Source organism: Cupressus sempervirens, chromosome 1, assembly GCF_028749045.1.
Source record: "Cupressus sempervirens isolate cs-2001-9-10 chromosome 1, ASM2874904v1, whole genome shotgun sequence".
NCBI lineage: Eukaryota > Viridiplantae > Streptophyta > Pinopsida > Cupressales > Cupressaceae > Cupressus > Cupressus sempervirens.
This window is the reverse complement of record NC_143118.1, coordinates 519,925,123-519,950,141: the sequence shown is the minus strand read 5'-3', so window position 1 is coordinate 519,950,141 and position 25,019 is coordinate 519,925,123. Positions and strand designations below refer to the sequence as shown.

General features: G+C 36.8%; 1 protein-coding gene across 3 annotated transcripts in view; it reads left to right on the top strand.

Moving 5' to 3' along the window:
• The first annotated feature begins 237 nt into the window (after positions 1-237).
• Positions 238-25,019, top strand: part of EMB2083 (AAA-type ATPase family protein) — a 159,364-nt gene continuing 134,582 nt past the window's right edge. For all 3 annotated transcript variants that reach the window (XM_089829566.1, XM_089829561.1, XM_089829559.1), the window contains exon 1: positions 238-1,880. In XM_089829566.1, coding sequence (XP_089685692.1) covers positions 578-1,880 — 1,303 coding nt within the window. In that variant the 5' untranslated portion in view covers positions 238-577. The remainder of the gene's footprint in view (positions 1,881-25,019) is intronic.

The window sequence follows — 25,019 nt, the reverse complement described above, 5'->3', positions numbered from 1 at the left end:
TTGTAAGCATAGGTTAAATCTTGAAAATTTTAAGTTATAAGAACTTTCAAAATAATATGACATCTCATGATTCTATTAATTTCCTCCCTAATTAATATGATTTCATTAGTTTCCCAAACTAATAATTAGTTCATTTTATATTAAAAACCCTCATGAACAAAATAAATTTGAAAAATATAACATTCAACATAATAATTCTTTAAAAAAAAAAAAAAAAAAACAAATTTTACCCATTTCCCCACAATTTGAAAAGTGGGGCAACACCGTGAGCTCTTCACAGAACCAAGACATGAAGGGCGAACAAAATGAGGCAGGTTGGAGGATAAAGCCCTAACATAAACCCGCGGAGGAGAAGAGGGTGGGGATAAGGTCCACACCAGACGTTTCCATGGAGTTTTCACAGGGTGTGCAACCAAGTTCCATTTGTATTTGACAACAATTTTCTGTCTGTAATAACCTCCCATTCAACGACCCTATGTCCTAGTACGCCCGAATTGAAATTTAACTTCGAGCAGAGAATTTCTGGACAGATGAAAACAACTATAACGTGATTGTTTGATTGATAGCTACCAATAACATGGAGGCCATTTCATTTGCTTCGCAGTCCATTACAATGCGCGGGACCTCAAATTGGGGTCTGAAGCAGAAGAGGAGGAGAGGACGCCCTTTGCAAGCAAGATGCGACGTCCACAACGAGGATAAATTTAAAAGATTTTCTCAAATTGCCGTGACATTGACAATAGTTTCAGGTGGATTACCCCAGGCAGCGGTAGCTGCATCTGCACCTGCAGAGGTAAAAAAGAAAAAAGTGACAAAAAAGAAAGAGGTGGATGTGATGCCGCCGGAGGAGCGCAAGGCATGGACTTCTGGGTTGCCCGTGGTGGAGGATAGAATTCCTTACACTGGCATTTTGGAATTGAAATTGCAAGGCAGACTAAAACATATTATAATGCATCCCCTGACAAAGCCCAAGATAAGGCCTGAGATTATCCTGGTTGTTTTGGACGATGACAGAGTGCTTAGGGTGGCATTGCCGGCGCCCAACAGAGATGTCAAATTTTGGAATGAGTGGGACAGGTTGGAACTTAACAAGGCCGCCATTGAGGCCTACACTCCCCCCTTGCCAAAATCCCCGCCTCCGCCCCGCCCTTGGCTTGAATTTCTTCTGAGAGCGGCTCAAGGGTTGCAACCGCCAAAGAAGAAATGGGCGGATGATCCTCAGTTGCTGGCGGTGCGGAGGAAGAAAAAGGAATTGGAGAGGCAGCGAGTTCTGGCGGAGTTGCAGAAGCGGTATATCAGGGAGAGAGAAGCTGAGGCTCGCTGGCAGCAGAAAGAGATGGAGAAAAAACATAAAAAGGAGCAAAAGCAGCGGAGAGAAGAAGAAAAGAAGGAGAAAAAACTTAGGAAACGGCAGCTAGCCTTTTTAACGAATAGCCCTTCTGACTACTGGAGAAGCCTTAGTGAAAATGAGCCTCTTGAGTATCTGCTAGGGATGATTTTCTTCGTGCTTTTCTATGCAGTTTTTATTCTTAGCCACAAGAAGCGCAGAAAGGATTACGATGATAGACAGAAAATTGAAGAAGCCGAACGGGAGGAGAAAGAGAAAATGATGAAGCTGGACGAAGATCTTGTGGATTCTCGGTTAAGTCAGCTGGACGAAACGGCTGAGAACAACGAACAGCTTAAGGCTAGTATGCAGTTTTTGCGTTCAGGTGCTCGGGTTCGACGTGCCAAGCGGCCTTTACAGTATTTGGATACTGATGTTGATGTCAAGTTTTCGGATGTTGCTGGTTTGGGGGAAATTAGAAAGGAGCTTGAAGAAATTGTTGAATTTTTCAAATATGGTGAGATGTATCGCAGGCGAGGAACCAAAATTCCATGTCAGTTTAGCGTTCCCCATTTCTTCCATGTCTAATTTTTCACATTTTTACATAAAGCTAAATTTCTGTTGTTGGATGTTCAAACAAAACTTGTTCCAAAGAATAATGCCATCGTAAATACCAAATTTGCCATTTTTGTGCTTCGTCTATCTAAGCAGACTGCTGCGCAGTTCTTATTTACAAAGGTGCTCTTATGACTGGCTGCATAGGTTTCAATAATCTATGTTTTAAATATAATTACCTTCTTACCAAAATCGTTATCGGTCCTACGCTGACCGACTGAAACCGCTAAAATAATCACAGATATTTTCAGACGTGATATAGATATAGCAAAAAGAAAAGAACTAAAAAAGGTAATCTGCTGCTATTTCAAGGCAGAAACGAATATTTGGCCAACCTCTTTCTGGCCTCTTCTTTGGTTTCCGTTTCTTCCAAATTAAATAGCAACCTGAGTACTAATTATCTCCAGCCATCTTCAGAAACATAGGACTAGGAATTATTAGTAATCACACTTTTAATTAGAATTTCTACTACTACATAGCCTCTTTAAGTCATTTTCAAATAGGCTATTTGAGATCCTGCAATTAACATAGCTTGTTTGGGGTGGGATTTCTCTATTTATTTCCCAATTGCTAGCATATCATGTTGGAAGTATTTTCTGTTCTGAGAGGCGGGGGTGAATCAGAACAGAGTCATTTTAGAACTTTTGACAAGATTTTAAACCAGAGTTGAACATTGCACAACATTCATTTTATAGCATCCATTCATAGAAACATAAAAATGCAAAATACTAGATCAAATAAATATAACTCACAGAGAAAGAGACACACAATTTGTGCCAAATAGAAAACGCTAAAAAATCCTTACGGTTTCATCATAGGGAGAAAAACCACTCCATTTAAACCTGTAACTTTACTGAGCAACAACTCGCTTTTACAACAGCAGCTTCAACTGCCTGGGCCTCAAACCTTCTTCCTTTACAATGTATTTGAAACCAAAACACTTACATGCATAACTGTATGTTATCCATACACACACCTATACACATAAGTGACTTTATGATTTGCTTTCAGTTCCATGCACATAAGTGAATTTATGATTTTGCTTTCAGTTCCATACGACTATTCTGAATAAGAAAAAATATGATGTATGTTCTTTGCTTCTTTTTCACTTTTCCTTTTCTTCATCTTTTTTACATACAGACAAATTCCCTTATATAGGGAAGTATGATAAACAGGGAGATCTGTTACTATAACTGTTCGCACATTGAGCAGTTGAGAGACCATTTAAAAAATATAACATGTTTATACATCTCTGTCAAATATTGAGACAGAATAAACTCATAAGGTTAACCGGATCTGAGAACACAATTGTCTTCAACGTATTAACACGATTTCAGAACTAATTTTAAAAAAATGAATTTCTTTTTATCCACTGTCCCGAACCAAACAAAACACTGTCTCACTAACTGTCATAATAAGTGACAGAGATCACCACAATATATATATGTTCCCAGCAAACAATAAAACATCTTAAAACAAAGATGTAACCTCATGCAGCAGCAGGTGAACCAATACAAACGCCAGAGAGAATGAGGATCCATACCTTCAAATAATGCAAAAATCATTTCTGTACCAGACACAAAAGAATAACCAGCATTTGACCAAGAGAAGCTTTGTTCTTGTTCTTTGGATTTTGTCATTGTGAGATCGAGAACACTGCGATGCCTCCAAACCTCAGCAGATCCAACAAGAAAAACCACATCAGTCAAGATGATACCAAGTATTGATCCATAAAAAACCTCAAACAAGATCGCTGAAGATATCCATAGGACAACCATCAACGGTAAACAATTTCAATACTGTTATCTTGCCAAGAAACCCATCAGTTTGCCTCAAACAAATTATGCATCCATCCATGGCAGCCGAAACCTAGTTAGGGTTGAAGAAAAATGATTTAAACACAAGTTTATTTTCCTTCTAGACAAAATTCGATGCCCTTAAGAAAAACATAATTAGTTTGAAGTCCACCATAGAGAGTCAACACGTGGCTTTATCACATCCAAATGAAACAACTCAATTTCAAACTCAAGGTCAAACAGAGTTTAATCATGGGTTTAGTGGAGAACGTGCACCATGATCACATGACCTGCCAGCATTAACCATTATCACTGTTGGCAATGTAACCTTTAGGCAACTTGCATCAATTACCGTGATTGACAATTCAACCTTTAAAAAAAGGTGCATCATGGACAAACCAATCCCAACAAACTCCCCCATTTGTCCTTGAGGCAAAATTATTTGTTCATCCTTGTACATTACAATTGAATCATAGTCATATATACAAACATATATACAAGAAAGATATATACATACTTGCATAAATGACCATCATTCACAGAATGCTTGTAACATATAAAAATGAAATAAATAAGATGCCAAGTGCCTGTCATACTGAATACCTGCTTCATACTGATGCTTCAAGCCCTGCACCTGAGCCTGTCACGGAAACCTGTACCCGATCCTGTCTGTCAATAAACAACCTGTACACCTGTACCTGATCCTGTCACTGAAATCACTAAATGCTGATAAAACTGAACTGTACCTGTCATAAACACTGCTGTACCTGTCATAAACACTGTTTAGAATGTAGTAAGTACTCCCCCAATTTTTCATCAAGGACGAGTAAAGAATATGCAATCAATATCAGCACTGCTTTTAAACAGCAAATGTCTGCAAATAGGAGCAGAAACCTATTACAGACTCCCCCAGATTTAGAGAATTAGCATAAGAAAGATTGAGAGATAACGGCCAATCGTGCTTGAAATTGCTCAAAACTATCTTGAGACAAAGGTTTTGTAAAAATATCTGCAATTTGGCATTGAGTAGGAACCTAAACCAACTGAAACTCATTATCAATGACCTTATCACAAAGAAAGTGAAGTTTTACTGCCATGTGTTTAGTTCTAGAGTGTAAAACAGGACTTTTACTTAACTGAATGGCACTCATATTATCACACAAAATGGTGATAGGTTTTGAAACTCGAATGCCTAAGTCAGATAATTGATAATCCATCCAAATTAATTGAGTATGACATGTGGTAGCAGCAGCAAATTCAGATTCACAGGTGGATAGTGTGACACATTCCTGTTTCTTGCTATGCTAGGCAACTAACTGGTCACCAAGAAAGAATGCAACACTGCTAGTGCTCTTATTATCTTCAGAAACAACCCAATTTGCATCTGTATAACCAAGCAGAGTGAAATCATTTTTATGTGGATACCATAAACCAAAATCAAGAGTACCATGAATATAACTAAATATCCGATTAACAACATTAAGATGGGACTGTTTTAGAGCAGATCAAAACCGAGAAACCATACAAACTACTTGCATTATGTCAAGTCTAGAGGCTGTAAGATACAGAGACTTCCGATGATGGATCTGTATGCAGTTTGATTTACTGAAGGAGAATCATCATCTTTAACCAGTTTGCAACCTGTTTCCATAGGTGTACTAACGGGTTTACGTTCAATCATGTTAATTTTTTCAACATTTCTTTAGCATATTTGGTTTGAGACACGAATAGACCATGTTCAAGCTGTGAGACTTGCAAATCAAGGAAGAATGTAAGTTCGCCCAAAAGTGACATCTCAAATTCAGATTCCATGATGTTAGAGAAATGTTTTGCCTATTCATCATTAGTGGATCCAAAAATAATATCGTCCACATAAATTTCATTTGCTAAAATATCATCATTAACAACTTTGATATATAAAGTGCTGTCTGCCTTACCACAAGAGAAACCATTTGCTGTCAGATGTTTATCCAGCCTGGAATACCAAGCTCTAGGAGCCTGTTTCAGACCATCTAGTGCCTTTTTGAGACGATACACATAATCTTGCTTATCAGAAGATTCAAAACCTTTTGGCTGTTCCATATAGACTTCTTCTTCAAGGCAGCCATTTAAGAACGCTGTTTTAACATCCATTTGATAAACAGTGAACTTTTTATAATTAGCATATGCAAGAAAGATTCTAATGGATTCCATTCTTGCAATTGGTGCAAACGTTTCACCAAAATCAATACCTCCCTGTTGAGCATAACCCTTACATACAAATTTGGCTTTGTTCCTTACTACTTTGCCTGCTTCATTCATTTTATTTTGAAACACCCATTTTCCACCAACGACATTCTTGTCATCAGGTCTAGGAACAAGTTCCCAAGTTTTATTTTTCTCAATTTGATTTATTTCATCCTGCATAGCATTCAACCAACAAAAATCTGTCAATGCTTCAGTCACATTTTTTGGTTCAAAGTCTGGTATTAGACAAAAATGTTCAGCAATATGAGAATGCTTATCCATTTTGGGTTTTCTTCTAGTTAGGATCCCTCCTTCTACGTCTCCAATAACTTGAGACTCAAAATGTTTTTAGCAATAATTCTAGATGGAGTTTTAGTCATCTTCAAACCAGTATTTGTTATTTTAGGAGTTGAACAACTTTCTTGTTCATTTGCATTAGGTGTATCTAAATCAACATCATCTGATTTTTGATCATTAGATATGATTTCTGTTCTTTGAAAAGAAATGTTTTCAAGATCATTATTATTATTGCTATGTAACAATGAATTTTCATCAAACACCACATTTATAGCTCCTACAATCTTATTCAGTCTTCTATTTTAGCACTTGAAATCTTTACTATGTGTAGAATACCCAAGGAATATTCCTTCATCAGATCTTGTATTAAAGCTTTCCAAAGAATCATTGTCCTTTTTAATGAGATATTTATAGTCAAATATTTTAAAGTTCTTTACATTTGCTGTTTTACTGTGCCACAATTCATAAGGGGTGTAAGCAGTCCTTATTCTAATCTAGAGCCCTGTTTATAATACATATTGCTGTATGAACAACTTCTTTCCAATATTTGTCAGGTAATTTGGCTTCATTCAACATAGTTCTAGCCATTTCTTTATTAGTTTTGTTCTTTCTTTCCACAACACCATTTTGCTGTGGTGTACGAGTAGTTGAATACTACCTCTTAATGCCACATTTTTCTCAATATTCAGTAAATTCTTGAGAAGTGAATTCTCCACCTGTGTCTGACCTTGGGCATTAAAACTTCAGTTTTGTTTCCCTTTCTACCATTTTTTTGAAGATTTTGAATTGTTCAAAAGCTTCAGACTTGTGTTTCAAAAAGGTTACCCAAACCATTCTTGAACAGTCATATACAAACAACATAAAGTATTTTTCACCATTTAAGGATGTAGTCTTAGTTGGACCGCACAGATCAGTATGAACAAGTTCTAGTGGTTGACTGGATGAGGATTCTTTAGTTTTGAAAGATGCCCTTGTTTGTTTTCCTTTTACACTCTTTACAAATGTTAACCGGTTTATTGATTAGAGGTAAACCTCTAACCTTTTTGTTTTTGTTGATCCTAGTAAGATTATCAAAATTGAGATGTCCCAATCTTTTATGCCATAACCAATTGTCTTCAACTTGACTTACAAGACAAGTATTTACTAGTGATGATTTGTGAATTGTTGAATTAGTCAAATTATAAAGATTTCCACCTATTCTTAAGCCACTAGCAATGACTTTATTTCATTCATTTTTGATTGAACAACCTTTAGCATTGAAGGAAATTGAATATCCACTATCACAAATCTTACTAACACTAAGAAGATTGTGTTTTAAACTTTGTAGAAAATACACATAATGAACAGGTGTATCTTTGTTTAAAAATGATTGATCCGCACCCTGCAATATATGCACCTGAATTATCACCAAAACCAACAAAGCCTCCATCAAATTCTTCAAGAGTTTTGAACTTACTTTTGCATCCGGTCATGTGGTGTGAACAACCATTGTCTAGAACCGAAGTTGCAGGTTTGTGGATAAACAGAGTGGTTTCAACAATTAGAGATTTTTCACTAATTGGTTTCCATATTTGTTTTGATTTCATATTTAGTTTACACTGATTTGCATAGTGCCCATAATGAAAGCATTTGAAGCATCTAACTATTTTCTTAATACCATACTCGTTCTTACTTAGATTACACTGATATGCCTTATGACCAAAAATATTGCAGCTGAAACAATATCCTTTAAAAGTATATTTTGAGCTTTCTTTTGAAATTTTATCTGTTTCAACAGATTGATCAATCAGCTTTTGTAAAGAAATCAGTTTCTTTTCTTTTTCATCAAGTAGAAGTTTTTGATTTTCAATAAACTGATTTGCATTTTCTAATTCAGCTCGGAGTCTTTTATTTTGGTTTTCATGATTTGAGATTAATTTCTTTAATCTCTTTAGTTCTTGTAAAGACTGAAGAAGTTCTTCCTCAAGATCAACTTCTTCGTCTAAATCAGATGAGGATTCTGATTGACTAAATTCTGATTTGGGAATATTTATTATTTCAGGCATAAATAGTCTTTCTTCTTCTTTGTCTTGATCACTTGACTCTTCATTTGAGTCTTCTTTTGACAAGAGACTCTTCTTTTTAAAATTTTTGAATCTTTTATTTTGATTCCAAGTTTCTTTTTGGAAAACTTTTCAGTTTTCTCATCATTATCATCTTGATCAGTATGGGGACATTTTTCTGCAAAATGTCTTAATTGATCACAAGTAAAACATTTTTGTTTTCCTTGATACTTCTTTTTCATTTTTCTGACCAGCAACGCTTCTTAAGCATTTGTTAGATATGTATCACTTTCATCTTGTTTCTCAGCCTTAAAGGCTGTCTCTTTTATCAAAGTATTGGTTTGATTAGTGATTCTCATTTCATAAGCAGTTAAAGCTTCTTGGAACTGATGTAAGGTTGTTTTTGAGAAATTTTTTTTCTTCTAAAGTGGAGTTTTTTGTTTCAAACTTAGGTAAAACAGACCTTATGACTTTTGAAACAATGTCACGTTCTTCAGTTTTATCTCCTAAACTTCTTGCATTTACCAGCTCATATACTCTCAGAAAGTATGCTGCATGTTTTCATCTTCACTCATCTTTAGATTATCAAACTGTGTTTTTAGAGTCAACAATTTTGACTCTTTGACCTTTTCATCTCCTTGATAAATGGTTTCTAATTTAACCCATATGTCATTTGCAGATTGACAATAAACTACTTTAGCAAACACATTTTTAGTAAGATCGCATAAATGAGCAGATCTTGCCTTTTTGTCCAATTCACATGTAAGCTTATCATTTGGATCAGTAGGTACCGTTTTTGGAACAGTATATTGATTAACAACAGCATCCCACATTGTAACATCTAAGGAATGTATGAAAGCTTCCATCATAACTTTCCAAAACACATAATCCCATCAAATAATGAAGCCCAATTAAGAGAAGCTCCTTCAGCCTGAGCCATTATACTTCCAAGAATCCCAATAGCAGTTCCTAAATGTAGAGTTAGGAAGGAACCCCTATGCTCTGATACCACTTGTTCGAAGTATTTGCTGTTTTGAGAGAGCGGGGTTGGAGGCGGGGGAATCAGAATAGAGTCATTTAAAAAATTTGGACAAGATTTTAAACCAGAGTTGAACTTTACACAACATTGATTTTATAGCATCCATTTATAGAAACATAAAAATGCAAGATACTAGATCAAATAAATGTAACTCACAGAGTAAGAGACACACAATTTGTACCGAGTGGAAAACTCTCAAAAATCCTTATGGTTTCGTCATAGGGAGAAAAACCACTCCATTTAAATCTGTAACTTTATTGAGCAACAACTTGCTTTTACAACAGCAACTTCAACTGCCTGGGCTTCAACCCTTCTTCCTTTACAATGTATTTGAAACCAAAAATACTTACATGCATAACTGTATGTTATCCATACACACAAGTGAATTTATGATTTTGCTTTTAGTTCCATACGAGTATTTTGAATAAGAAAAAATATGACTCTATGTTCTTCACTTCTCTTTCACTTTTCCTTTTCTTCATCTTTTTTACATACAGACATATTCCTTTATATAGGGAAGCATGATAAACAGGGAGATCTGTTACTATAACTGTTCGTACATTGAGCAGTTGAGAGACCATTTAAAAAATATAATGTGTTTATACATCTCTGTCAAATATTGAGACAGAATAAACACATAATGTTCACCGGATCTGAGAACTACAATTGTCTTCAATGTATTAAAAAAATGAATTTCTTTTTATCCACTGCCCAGAACCAAACAAAAAACTGTCTCAATAACTGTCATAGTAAGTGTTAGAGATCACCACACACACACACACATATATATGTTCCCAGTGAACAATGAAGATCTTAAAACAAAGATGTAATCTCATGCAGCAGCAGGTGAACCAATACAAACGCCAGAGAGAATGAGGATCCATACCTTCAAATAATGTGAAAATCATTTCTGTACCAGACACAAAAGAATAACCAGTGTCTGATCAAGAGAATCTGTGTTCTTGTTCTTTGGATTTTGTCATTGTGAGATTGAGAACACTGTGATGCCTTGGAACTTCAGCAGATCCAACAAGAAAGACCACATCATTCAAGATGATACCAAGTATTAATCCATAAAAAAATTCAAACAAGATTGTTGAAGATATCCATAGGACAACTGTCATTGGTAAACAGCTTTAATACTGTTACCTTGCTGAGAAACCCATCAGTTTGCCTTAAACAAAATATGCATCTATCCATGTTAGCCAGAAGAAAAATAATTTAAACACAAGTTTATTTTCCTTCTAGACAAAATTCGATACCGTTAAGCAAAACATAATTAAGTTGAAGTCCACCATACAGAGCCAACACGTGGCTTTATCACATCCAAATGAAACAACTCAATTTCAAACTCAAGGTCAAACAGAGTTTAATCATGGGTTTAGTGGAGAACATGTACTACGATCACATGATGTGCCAGCTTTAACTATTATGACTGTTGGCAATGTAACCTTTAGGCAACTTGCATCAACTACTGTGGTTGACAATTCAACCTTTTAAAAAAGTGCTTTGAGGACAAGCTTATAATGAATGCTATCGCAGGCAGTATAAAATAAGGCGGTTTGTTTTGGCTGGCCTAACAAAATAATAGCTCATACAATGATGCAGGAGCGTCCGTGCTGACGTGTTAAATGACAAATGTCATTTGGAATCTGTCCGTGAATGACATGTTAACCCATGTTTTCTGTCTATCAGATGTCGGGTTAACCCAACACGTAAGAGCTGTTAGTGGTATTTGAAGCATTTAGTGCGGGATTTTGAAAATTTGAAGTTTCTAGACTTAAGCACCCAGTTTTGAAATTCAAGTTGGTTTGGGTGCTCAGTTTAGTACTCCATTTTAAATATCAAATGTTGAATCTTCTAAGTTAGTTGAGGAGGGAGTTTTGGAAAGAGTTTTTGAAGAGAGGAGCAAGGAAATGCTTGCTGGTGACTCCATGTTGAAGAGAGGAAGGGAAGCACCATGAGAGCAAGCCAAGAGGCTGAAGAATAGAGAGAGGCCAGTATTAAGGTAAGTACCCTCAAATCCCTTCAAAGGATGTATGTCAAAAGATTTGAATTTAATAGAGTTTGAAACTTGCTTGTGAGTTTGTTTCTGTTTTCGTGTTATTCCTCTGTGCTTGCTAAGTTCTATGTTATATTGCAACAGCAGTTATTGTGTGTGTGGATAATTTCTTTCTCGTCTTTTAAGTTGACCTTTCAGGCTATAGTTTGTGATGGGTTTTGGCTGCAATCCCTCTTTGTCTGATAAGACATAGGGGAGTTGATCTGTGTCTGCACCAAGTGGTATCAGAGCAGTTGGTTATGAGTTCGTAGTTAGATTGCTGACAGTGGAGCAATCTGTGTGAAGACTAGTGGGTGCAAGAAAAGAGTAAAGAGGCTGTGTCTCAAATAAACCCTAGGAGATTTTATTGCAGGAGAAGGAGACCTGTAACTGCAGAGGGTAGGCAGGGAGATGCAAACGGTTGATTACAACTGTGAGTGCAGAGGATTGCAGCAGTCGAGAGAATGGGGTTCAATGTTAGAAGACCGGTGATAATTCCACATTGGGAAAAATATTGGGACAAGCTAGAGAACAAGAAGTTATGAAAAGAGTTGAAAGAGATCTCATGAAGTGTAATATCCCCATGTTCCGGCCTATGAGATTTGGGACTAATTCCTTCAAATTAATTATAAAATACTTCCTTCTAGTCTATGACTTCATTTAATACTATAATACCTTTTAAGTATCTGTAGAACTTATCCTTCATCCTTCATTTGTATACCAAGAATAATACTATTCAAAGACTTCTCCATTCTTGCTATGAATTATTATATTTGATAATGAGTATACAAGATGATATTGATAGATTTTTTAATTGTTTCATTACGTTACAAATTGTTTTGAACTCCGTATGTTCACTTACTGGACTTTAGTTTGTATTTCTATGTTCAATTTATGGTTGGCAGATGTATTGTTTACAGACGTACAAGGTAGATTTCATCATTTGTAATCTTTTTTAATGATATTATTTGGTTGTCTTTTGCAAATTACTGTGATCCACCTCAGAGTGGTAAATTTTCTGGGTTAATATTTCGTATCCCAAGGGAATGTATGGCTAAGATAATCTTAGGACTGTTTGTGCCTACAACTTCTTAATGTTGACAAATGAGATGGTAAGAATCATTAATCTGGATATATAGCTGAGACTACTGTCAAATAATTTGTTGAGTGCTCTTGAGTACATATCTTCCCAGGTTAAGGCCACTGAGTGTATTAATGTATGCATGATGGTACGATCCTAAAAGAAGGGATTATGGCTCTCCACCAAATAGGTATCTCGATGAATGATGTCTTTGAGAAGGATATCGATTAGACTCTGTAAGTATATTACTCAATGCTTATACCAATAGCTGAATGAGGTTTCTGAATTCATAAATCATTTTGACCAACAGTAAGGAATCATGCAGAGCTAATATATAAGGTTTCTGCTGTATATGTCCTCCCAACACCTGACGTTTCGAAGATTGTCCCGGTGAATAGCTATGTTTTGTATTTTGAAGTCTTTGAAGATTCATGTAATGTCCCCTCCAACTATGCTACCATTTTGTTCTACAGACAATCATAAGAGATAATTGCATATATTCAGTCCCTTGTATTTTGGGCTCCATTGTTTCTCTTGACCTGGGTATCTTCTATGCTTGCATCTGTCCTGTATCATTCCTTGTCTCTCGTTTCATTCAGTGTCCACTATATAAATTAATTATATAAATAATAGTACCAATATCAGATGTTGCATTTGTATGCTGACCAAATTATCCCTTGCATAGTCTCTGTAGTGGAAGACGCTCGATAGCATGAAGGAATATGCATTAAGGTTGAATGGGTATTGTTAAATCTTGCTATTTGGCCCTTTGTACCATTATCTCTCCCTTATCCAATCTTTGCATGTCTTGTCCGCCTGCTTAGTACTTTCTTTTCTTGAAACTCTGAAACCACTTGGTAGTTTTCCCCCCTCATATCCATGAATTCTAAATGCCGTATTGGCAGATGGATCCCTTTCTATTTTGATGCTGAAGTCTGCTTTTTCCTTCCTCGTGCTCTATGACCATGCCCCTTCTAACCTTTCGCACACTAGGCATCATCGCTGCGTTCCATGTTTGTTGCTTGCTACAAATCTTGTTGCTGACTTGGGTCTGTGTGAAGTTCTCTCCGGATAGACCAATGGTCCCATTCTATTGTGGTTGAATCTTCCCTATATATCTTTTTGAAGAGTCGCGACTCTTATATTAATGTTTGTTTTTAATGCTATGTTATATTTTAGATATTAACTATATTTATTATTTATATCTGTAATATTAAATATTAGATTGGGACAGATAATTTTATATTTTATTTAATTCTATTCATATCTTAAAATAAATGATTTTGAAATAGAATGTTATATGTTACTTCTTCATTATATTTGATATAATAAATTCCATTTTATAATAGTATTAGCAATATCTTCTTTCTTTATTATAATAATTTAGATAATAATATTTAGCAGTGTATTATTATTAATGTGATTATTATTATAATTATAATTATAATTTATTTATTTATTTAATCTTTTATTTAAGCTGTATTATCATTCGAATTCATCTCCAAAATGGGGACATTACATGAAGAATGGATATCTTGGAAAAGAGTTAGTTTGGCAATGATGTGATTACAAGTAGACAAAATGAGAAAGAAGTCTTTGTGGAAGACTTGAAGAAAAATGAGAAGGAAGTGCAGCAAGCAACAAAAGAAGAGTGGAATGAAAGTGGAGAAGAAAGTACCTGTGAAGAATGCACTTAAGGAGACATCTTAGTCTCTTGACTTATCTTCTATGACATGGTTGAGAATGAGGATGTATTCATGAGCAACGTTTGGAGCAAGACCTTGGGGAGGATAGAGGATACAAGAAAAGTGCCTGTAAGAAAAGTTGAAGATGTGAAAGAATGGAAGACAGTTACAAAGGTCAATGGAAGAAATCAGGTTGTGGCCCATGTACAATGCAAGGTGCCTCAAGATAAGGGAAAGGTACTTGCAGCAAGGAGGGAGGCCTACAAAGAAGAGAAAATGACAGATCATGAAGTCAAGCTTGGCTGGAAACTGGAACAGCGTAATATGGAAGAGATAAAAGTGTCTAGAAGGGAGGCACATGAATTGCTTGTTACTGATTTGTTTGAAGCTGAGGAGGCAGGTATGAAGAAAGTTGAGAACCAGCCTTTGGAGGTAAAGGGAGAAAGGGCCAGGGGAGGACCCATAGATAAAGAAAGAGATGAGGGAAAAAGAAGACAATTTGTTGCAGCATGCTCTAGAGATGAAATGAGAAATATTTAAGGCAGGACGGAAGAAAAAGAGTTGGCAACAAATCCATATGGAGGTAAATCTTTGTTTTGATTATACTTTTGGTTATGCAAGTAAACGTGGGGCTGTGAGTATGCAAGTTCTGACGGAGTAAAGTAAAATGCCAGAACATGGCTACATAGTACCATATTGGCAAGAGAAATCCGTTGTTAATGAACAACAAAAGAAAGTGAATCAAGTTGTGGCCGGAGATAAATTTTTCTATTCACATGAAAATTTTAAAACATGTGTGAATATTCTCAGCGCCTTGTGTAGGGCTTTTAGTGTTGCACGATAAGAGGTTCATTGATATCTGATCAATTTTTTCCTAAAATTGTTGGTTCTTTTGGCATGTTAAGGGCTCAACCTTTTTTTGAACAATTCAATATTTTTTAGGATCTTCCCACTTGGCCTAGGGTTTCTTATATTGGGTATTCAAAATATTTGTACAATTTTTAAAGTCATAATGGTTTTCATATTTTTTTTTAAACAAAATTTTCATCAATAAAAATCACAGGTTCTGAATTATTTTCCTATTTTTTTTGAATAACAATTGTAGTTTACCTTGTATATTGTGCCTTTGAATTGTGTTAGGGATGACCTCGTTACCCAACATCGTGTTGGAAGGTAGTTAGAGATTCAATGACAAGAATTATAATACCTGGAAACAGTGGATGCTCACTATTTTTTAGCACCGATGTCTTGATCAAATTGCTCTTGGTAAATTTGCTTGTCCAATAGTTGCAGGTAAAGACCAGGACAAGTTTGACAAGTGTAATTGTAAAGCATTTATGTTGCTAAAGTTATTTGTCATTGATGAGATACCTGTAGGAGTTCCTTTCGGCCAGACTTTTAAAAATCTTGTCTCACTTGAATAATCTGCATGAGACGTTAGATATAGGCAAAGCTATCTTCCTTAAAAATATGTTTTCTTGATAATTATGGATGACAAATGTCTTTGTAGGATCATGTAATGAAAATCAAAGACATTACGATAAATTGGTGGTCATTTGTCACATTGAATAGCTTATTATGATCTTATGAGTACTTCATCGAAACTTTCAACATCACCTCTACCAATATTGATCTGAAGTTTGATGATCTACGCAAGAAGCTCTTGAAACAAGACTTGTGGAAGAAGCTGTTTGGTAGCAGCAATGGGATCGTTAGTTAGTGTGAAACTGGCTTTTAATACAAAGGATAAAGGCAAAGGCAAGTGCTCAAAACAGAAAGGACAAGGAAAACTTGAGGTTTTTTTTAAAGGAACCAAAATCTATCTCATCACCATAGTTGTAAACTTGGCCATGAAGTTCTGCAAAAAGAAGTTGACTAATAAAAAATCAACTAGGGAGGGTCTTAATAGTAGAAGGCTCATGTCATAGAGCATACAAAGGAGTCAACCTTTATGCATTTTAGCTAAACAACAAGAAAATCGTTCAAAGTCTTGTGCATGGTATATTGACTCAAGTGCATCTTCATTTTACAAATAGGAGAGATTGGTTCATATAGTATACAACTTTCTTTGATTTAGTAATCTTCAATGGTGGTGAAGAGTATACATATATATAATGTCCCCGTTTCGGAGGAGTTAATTATTTATAAAGTTATCAAATAAATAAATATTAAAAGGTCACTTTATATTTAATTAATTTAATAAAGTGACTTGAATTATAAAATATTTTATAAAGTCACTTAATAAAATAATGTTCTAGAGGTTGCTGGAAGAAGCGGTGAAACAATTAATAAAATAATATTCCTTCTAGAAGGTGACTTAAGAAAAGTTCAAGGAGGCCGACCTATTGAGGAAAAAAATAAATAGGCATTGAGGGCTCATTGTCTATCATCTAGATTTATTGTTGATATTTGTTGATGTGCATTGTGGAGCCTAGGGTTTCTACAGTAGTCACAATTGGCCATTGAGAACGAAAACTCTCAATTGGTACACAATTTTGAGGGTGTGAAAGATCACTTGAATTATTGCAACTGGGAGGAAGATACTTCAGTCTTCTATTTGTGCTACATTGAGAAAAATATTTGAGTACAACAGCTGATGTATTATTGTACTTATCTGAATAAAGGGTTGCTTCTTCATCTATTCACAAGGGAGCTTCAAGGCAACCAGGTTTCATTGCATATAGTCCATCATTTCATAACTTTTTAGTTACAGCTGTAGGAGTGCATTTTCATACCAGCATATCATAAATTTGAATTTCTTGTTAATGCCAAGAGTCTTGTCTTATGGATGAGCATTGTATTGGATCATTGTGTTGAAATAAGAGACACTGATTTGCTGATCATTTGAAAAGCAATTCTTTATCATCACTTTAAGATCAGATTTGAGCAGGTTCTCTACAGTGGTATCAGAGCGGTTTCCTGCCAGCCTGACAGGGTTTATATAGCCACCATTCAATTTAGTTTACAAAAGTAAAAAAATAGAAGGCTCTATTTACACAAGGAACCAACACAACTGAGAACATGGCTGAGAGACACTCTCAAAGTCCATCCAGAATGATGCGAGATGATGAGGCTTTACAACATTAGGATAGGCTTCTACAGTCAATAGAGGCGAGTACATAGGCAATGATGGTTATGATGCAACATTTGATTGGGCAAAATAGGAGAAATAATCATAATAATGACCAAGATGACAGGAGCATAGCAGAATCACAACATAGGACACGGTCTAGAATAGCTGACAGATCCACACGTCCTACATTCAGGGAAGAAACTCCAGCACTCACACTTGATGCTATGGTAACAGATATTGTAGATGAACTCCGACAAGTGAGGAATGAGTGGGATTCATTACTAGCATATGCACAGGATGGATGGACATTTGATAGGTACTTGAACTACAGAGCTGCCAGGCAGAAGCAGGCAGATAAACATAGTGAGTTGCAATAGGTCACCAACAAGTTGGCATTACCGACATTTGATGGCAGTGGGAAAATGCTGCAGGAGCAAGTGCTGGGCACAGGAATAAATTTTTGGTTTGCAATTGTGATGGTGTTTAAATGTTTTTTGTTATTATTAAATTTTAGGGTTTGAATTGCATTCGGGGTGGTGTTTAATTTTAGGGTTTAATTAATATTTTGTTATAACTTTAGTAAAGGTTTAAACAAACCTTTACGGGTCTGGTGGTTGCCAAAACCAGTTCTTAACTGTTTGGCTTCATTGATAAATTCTCTCCGAAATCTTTTGGGAGGGTATGATTTGAGATTTTCTTTTCTGTGTGAATAAGGACTGAGATATTGAGAAGATTATTATCCGGCCTGAACAGATGAATTAAATAATATTTGTGGTGCTTTCTTGCTACTTGGTTTTGGTTTTATTTTATTCAAACTGCAAATTGATTAGGGATGCATATCATATCTGTTGTTTTCTGAATAAAATAGTAGTAGTAGCATTGTTTTCTTTTTGTAGAGGTTATTGTTGCAGGAAGCCAAAATCACACTAGAATCTTTGGAAGTTTATTTGGGCAAAAATACCTCTTGCTTGCATAATCACCATGTGAAGTGGCTTGAGTGTGGTGGAGAGCGGGTAGGAGGAATGTATATTACTTTCTTCATGGCCATTTGCAGGAATGGGCTACAGTTTGAAGAAACATGTGTTTGGTAAGGCAGCATCCCTATGTGCTTGCCATGAATGAACACGTGTAACCTGTAAGGTGTTGTTCATATTTGGTGTTTCCTTGTAGTTTATTTATTTATTTCTTCTTTCCATCCAATATTGAGCCTATTATAGGCTTTGTTGTTGTTATCTCCTCATCATATTGGTATCAGAGCGAGACGAGATCTTGCTGTGAAGTGTATGTTTGCAGAAGAATCACACGCTGAAGCTGAGGCTCACACAATGCCTCCGAAAAGTATGACTCCAGATGCCATCAAAAAGATGATGGAGGAACTTCTTGAAGAGAAGTTGAAGGAGTTCAAGGAGTCCAGTAACAAGGATAAGGAGAATGAGGTGGAAGAAGGTACCAGTGGGGATGAAGAAGAAGAACAACACCAAGATCCACCAACAGAATTGGGTGCAGATCAAAAAGGCATTCGTTGATGCCTTAAAGTCAATAAAAGGAGATATTACTAATAAGCTACCTACATATGGAGGTAGTCTCAATAGTGAGGAAGTGATTGAATGGATTGAAGCAATCACAAATTACTTCGAGTTGAATGAAGTTCCAAAGAATGATAGGGTAAGGATTGCAAAAGGAAAGTTGAAAGGATCTGCTCTCTCATGGTGGAATTATATTCAAGGAGAAAGGATACAAAATAACAAAAATATGATCTCTTCATGGGAAGTGATGAAGGGAAAAATCAAGGCACAATTTTTGCCTGCAGATTATGAGGTGCAATTGTTTAAGAAGTTGCAAAGCTTGAGGCAGCGAGAGATGGACGTGAATACCTATACAGAGGAGTTCCATAGGTTAACTCTTAGGGCAAAGAAACAAGAGGAGGAACCAGAAAGAGTGGCTAGATATTTAAATGGTTTGAGAATGAAGATACAAGAGGAGATCAGCCTCTTGGCCCCAGATACATTAGGGAAGTGTTTTCAACTTGCTCTTAAAGTTGAAGAGAAGTTGAAGAGGAAGAATGATCAGCAACAAGGAGGGAGAAGTGGAAGGAATGACCGAGGTAGGGGAAACTTCAACAATAGAGGACAAGGCCAGAGGTCTCGAGGTGAGTCTAACCCTAAGGAGCAAGCGGGTGACTCAAGTAGCAGAGGAGGCTACGGTGGAAGGGGATCTAATGGAGGAAGGTCAGATGGATTAGGTAGAGGATCCAGGTTCTCAGGAATGAAGTGCTACAGTTGTGGTCAGATAGGGCACCCAAAATATAAGTGTCCACAAAGGGCATCTACTTCTCAAAATGGTGAAAGGAGAGTCATGTACAGGAAGATAATGTGAGTATGAACTCACCAGAAGTTCAGTTGATGATAGAGGCTCAGGGAGAAAGTCTCATGTTAAGGAGGACACTTCTTAAGAAACCACTAAAAGAAGATACTACTCAAAGGAGGGCTCTTTTTCGAGTTCAATGCAAGGTGAAAGGTAAGTTGTGCAAAGTAATAATTGATTCAGGTTCCACAGATAACATCATCTCACTTGAAGCTGTAAACAAATTGAAGTTAGAGAGACTTCCACATTCTTGTCCATACGAGGTTAGTTGGTTGAACAAAGGGCAACAGGAAGTTGTGAATGAGCAAGCTTGGGTAGAGTTTAGTATAGGGGAATATAAAGATAAAATATTGTGTGATGTCTTGCCCATGGATGCTTGCCACCTCTTGCTGGGAAGACCTTGGCAATTTGACAAGAAGGCACGCCATGATGGTGAGAAGAATTCTTATAGCTTCCAAAAGGATGGAGTAACATATAGATTGAATTCTGAAGGAGAAGAGAAAGGGGTTGGTCAAGTTGGACCAAGTGTGTTGATGGTGGGTGAGAAAGAGTTCCTTAATACTCTTGAAGAAGATGGAATAGGCTTTGCATTAGTGCTGAAGCCTAAGGAAGATAGGAAGAAGGAGCGTAGGACAGCAGGCCTGAAAGAAGTTGAAGAGTTGTTGAACCAGTACAAGGAAATCATTACTGAGGTAATGCCTGAGTCTCTGCCACCAATAAGAGACATAAGTCACCAGATTGATCTTATTCCTAGAGCAGTGCTACCCAACAAGGCAGCATATAAGATGACACCACAACAAAATGAAGAGATCGCCAGGCAAGTACAGGAGTTGCTTGACAAGGGGCTGATAAGGAAAAGTCTTAGCCCATGTGCCGTACCCTCAGTTCTTGCTCCAAAGAAGGATGGTAAGTGGCGGTTGTGTACTGATTCTAGGGCTATTAATAGGATAACTATAAGATATAGATTTCCTATTCCTAGAATAGAAGATTTGTTGGATTGTTTGGGGGGAGCTTCATATTTTTCTAAAATAGATCTCAAAAGTGGGTATCATCAAATAAGGATACGAGAAGGGGATGAATGGAAGACAGCCTTTAAAACTAATGAAGGGTTGTATGAATGGCTGGTTATGCCATTTGGTTTATCTAATGCTCCTAGTACATTTATGCGACTAATGAATGAAGTTTTACACGACTTCATTGAAAAGTTTGTTGTTGTCTACCTTGATGACATTTTGGTGTATAGCAAGAATAAGGAAGAGCATTTGCAGCATTTGAAGATGGTTTTTCAAAGGCTACAGGAGAAAAAGTTGAAGATAAACTTGGAGAAGTGTGACTTTTTGAAACAAGAGTTGGTGTATCTTGGATTTGTGATATCCAAGGGAAAATTGAAAATGGATCCATCTAAAGTGGAGGCCATCATTAATTGGCCAACACCAAGGGTTGTTGGAGAGGTTCGAAGTTTTCATGGTTTGGCTACATTCTATAGGAAGTTCATAAGGAACTTTAGCAACATTTGTGCACCAATTTTAGACACCATCGAAGGAGGAGGTAACACAAAATTTGAATGGAATAATGCAGCAAATAAGAGTTTTGAGGAACCCAAACAAAAGGTAGCCAAATATTCTGTTCTTGTTTTACCAGATTTTAATAAAGTTTTTACAGTAGAATGTGATGCTAGTGGCTTTGCAATAGGGGCTGTTCTTAGTCAAGAAGGTAGGCCTGTTACATTTTTCAGTGAGAAGTTGAATGAGGCAAAGAAGAAATATTCTTCTTATGATTTGGAATTGTATGCCATAGTCCAGGCATTGAAAAATGGAGGCACTATTTGTTGCCTACAGAGTTTATTGTGTATACTAACAACCATGCTCTTAGTTTCTTGAATGGACAGGAAAAACTCAACCATAGGCACATGAAATGGGTTGAGAGTTTGCAGGCTTATACTTTCACAATCAAACATAAGAAAGGACAAGCCAATAAGGTCGCTGATGCACTTAGTAGAAGAGTGTTAACAGTGCAAGAAGTACAAATCCACAGCATGGGTGTAGATGCATTGAAGGGAATGTATGTGGAAGATAGAGATTTCAGCGAAGCATATGAGGTTTGCACTAAATTGGAAGATAGTTTTCATTTTAGTTTTTCTGAATTTATTGTGCAAGATGGACTATTGTTTAAGGGCAGCCAACTATGTATTCCCAAATGCTCTATGCGGGAAAATGTTATTCAAGAAAAACATTGTGGAGGTCTTAGTGGTCATTTTGGACTCAACAAGACATTAGAATTGGTACAAAGATTTTATTATTGGCCTAAGATGCAAATAGACATTATAAAGTTTGTGGAAGGTTGTTTGGTATGTCAAAGGGCAAAGGGAGTATCAACAAATGCTGGACTTTATCAGCCTTTACCCATACCAAACAGACCTTGGGAGTGTTTGAGTATGGATTTTGTCATGGGATTACCAAGGACAAAGACAGGTTATGACAGCATATTTGTGGTTGTTGATAGATTCAGTAAAATGGCTCACTTTATTCCATGTAGAACCACTAATGATGCTAGTTATATTGCAGGACTATTCTTTAAAGAAATAGTTCGTATTCATGGTTTGCCATTGAGCATTGTATTTGACAGGGATTGCAAGTTTGTGGGTCACTTTTGGAGAACCCTATGGAAGAAGTTGGGCACAAATTTATCTTTTAGTTCAGCCTATCATCCTCAAACAGATGGGCAAACTGAAGTGGTTAATAGATCCTTGGGAAACCTTTTGAGGTGCTTGACACGAGAACATGGAGGTAGTTGGGATGCTATCATATCTCAAGCAGAGTTTGCATATAATGACTCAGTGAATTGTAGCATAGGCATGAGTACTTTTGAAGTTGTTTATGGGAGACATCCAAGGGGAGTTTTGGAACTCAGAAATATGGATGGTTTGGAGAAAAGGAGTGGACATGCAGAAGACTTTGCTGAAGCAATGGTGGAAGTGCATGAGCACGTGAGGAAAACTCTACAACAGAATAATCTAAAGGTGAAGGCTAAAGCAGATTTGAAAAGAAGAAATGTACAGTTCCAAGTTGGAAACATGGTTATGGTTCACTTGAACAAAGATCGGTTACCTCGGGGCAGCCATACAAAGTTGATGATGAAGAAGATTGGCTCGTGTGAAATTTTAGAAAAGTATGGAGAAAATGCTTACAAAGTGGCATTGCCTCTAGATGTAGCTATTTCACCTATATTTAATGTCTTGGATCTCACATTGTATAAAGGTTCAAAAAAAGAAGTTGGTACAGAAGCAACAACACATGAATCAAATGACTGGATTCAAGAATTGCCTTCTAAAGAGACACCCCAGATGGAAAGTATCATCAACAGCAGAGAAGCATTGAGGACAAGACACAAAGTACACATGGAGTATTTGGTTAAGTGGAAGGGCCTTCTAGATTCTGAAGCTACTTGGTTGCCAGAAACAGAAATTCTAAGGCAAGGTGGGGATATACAACAGTTGGTCTCCAAGAGGACTTGAGACAAAATTCACCTCGGGAGTATGCTGCAGGAACAAGTGCTGGGCACAGGAATAAATTTTTGGTTTGCAATTGTGATGGTGTTTAAATGTTTTTTGTTATTATTAAATTTTATGGTTTGAATTGCATTCGGGGTGGTGTTTAATTTTAGGGTTTAATTAATATTTTGTTATAACTTTAGTAAAGGTTTAAACAAACCTTTACGGGTCTAGTGGTTGCCAAAACCAGTTCTTAACTGTTTGGCTTCATTGATAAATTCTCTCTGAAATCTTTTGGGAGGGTATGATTTGAGATTTTCTTTTCTGTGTGAAGAAGGACTGAGATATTGAGAAGATTATTATCCGGCCTGAACAGATGAATTAAATAATATTTGTAGTGCTTTCTTGCTACTTGGTTTTGGTTTTATTTTATTCACATTGCAAATTGATTAGGGATGCATATCATATCTGTTGTTTTCTGAATAAAATAGTAGTAGTAGCATTGTTTTCCTTTTGTAGAGGTTATTGTTGTAGGAAGCCAGAATCACACTAGAATCTCTGGAAGTTTATTTGGGCAAAAATGCCTCTTGCTCGCATAATCACCATGTGAAGTGGCCTGAGTGTGGTGCAGAGTGGGTAGGAGGAATGTATATTACTTTCTTTATGGCCATTTGCAGGAATGGGCTACAGTTTGAAGAAACATGTGTTTGGTAAGGCAGCATCCCTATGTGCTTGCCATGAATGAACACATGTAACCTGTAAGGTGTTGTTCATATTTGGTGTTTCCTTGTAGTTATTTTATTTATTTCTTCTTTCCATCCAATATTGAGCCTATTATAGGCTTTGTTGTTGTTATCTCCTCATCAGAAAATGACTGCTCGTGCTTGGTTCATAAGGTGGATACTTTCCTATCTTTGAAGACTATGACAGAATTTGAAGCACTCAAGTATGCCACTTTACACTTAGACGGGGCAGGTCATGACTGGTGGACACATGGCATGATCACATTGCAACACAATCAGGTAACCACTTATCAGGAGTTCGTGGATAGATTGATAGAAAGGTTTGATAAAAAAAATCCTAAAGTTTATTTCCGGCAGTTAGCCTATTTGAGACAATTAGGAGGCGTAGAACAATTCATCAATGACTTCCAAAAGCTTGCAGTGATGGTGTCTGACATTTTAGAACAGAGGCTAGTCATTTTATTCACAGAGGGATTAACTGAACTGCTCAAGGGGTGGGTAAAGACCTTTGATCCTCCTACATTACAAGAAGCCACGAAGAAAGCCCTCAGTATGGAACTTGCAGCTCCAACAAACTGGTTTAGTTCGAAGGGTTCTTCATCATTTAGAGATAACAAAGGGGAATTCAGCAAGGGTAAAGAGAAGGTTAGTGACTCAAAAGGCAAGTCAGCTGCACTTTTGGATAAGGAAACGCTTAATGACTTGCATAGGAAGAAGCTATGCTTGTTTTGCAAAGGTCCTTATGAGTTTGGTCATGACTGTCCTATGAGGCCTAAGGGGAAGGCTAACCGGGTGATGTGGGCTTATTACGAGGGTTCAGATTCAAATAGCTTAGAGCACCATGATGAGGATCCTGATGAGGCAGAGGGTGAACAGGAGGTAGATAGTGCTGAGAAAAAGAGAGGCTCTAGAGCTACATTTACAGGAGGCACGTCTGTCTAGTATTCAAAGAGAGGGATCTTTTCGACTTTGGGGTGTGTTAGCGGGATAGAAGGTTATTCCTTTGTTGGATACAGGTGCCACGCATAATTTCATTGATCCACAATTTGTGGAGAGGTGTGGACTCATTACTGAGGAGTTCGAGGGATTGAGAGTCAAGGTAGCTGTTGTATATACTCTTCGTTGTGACAAGATGGTGCGAGATTTACCTTTGCGCCTGAACAACTATGAGTTCAAGGCGGACTATCATGTGGTCAACAT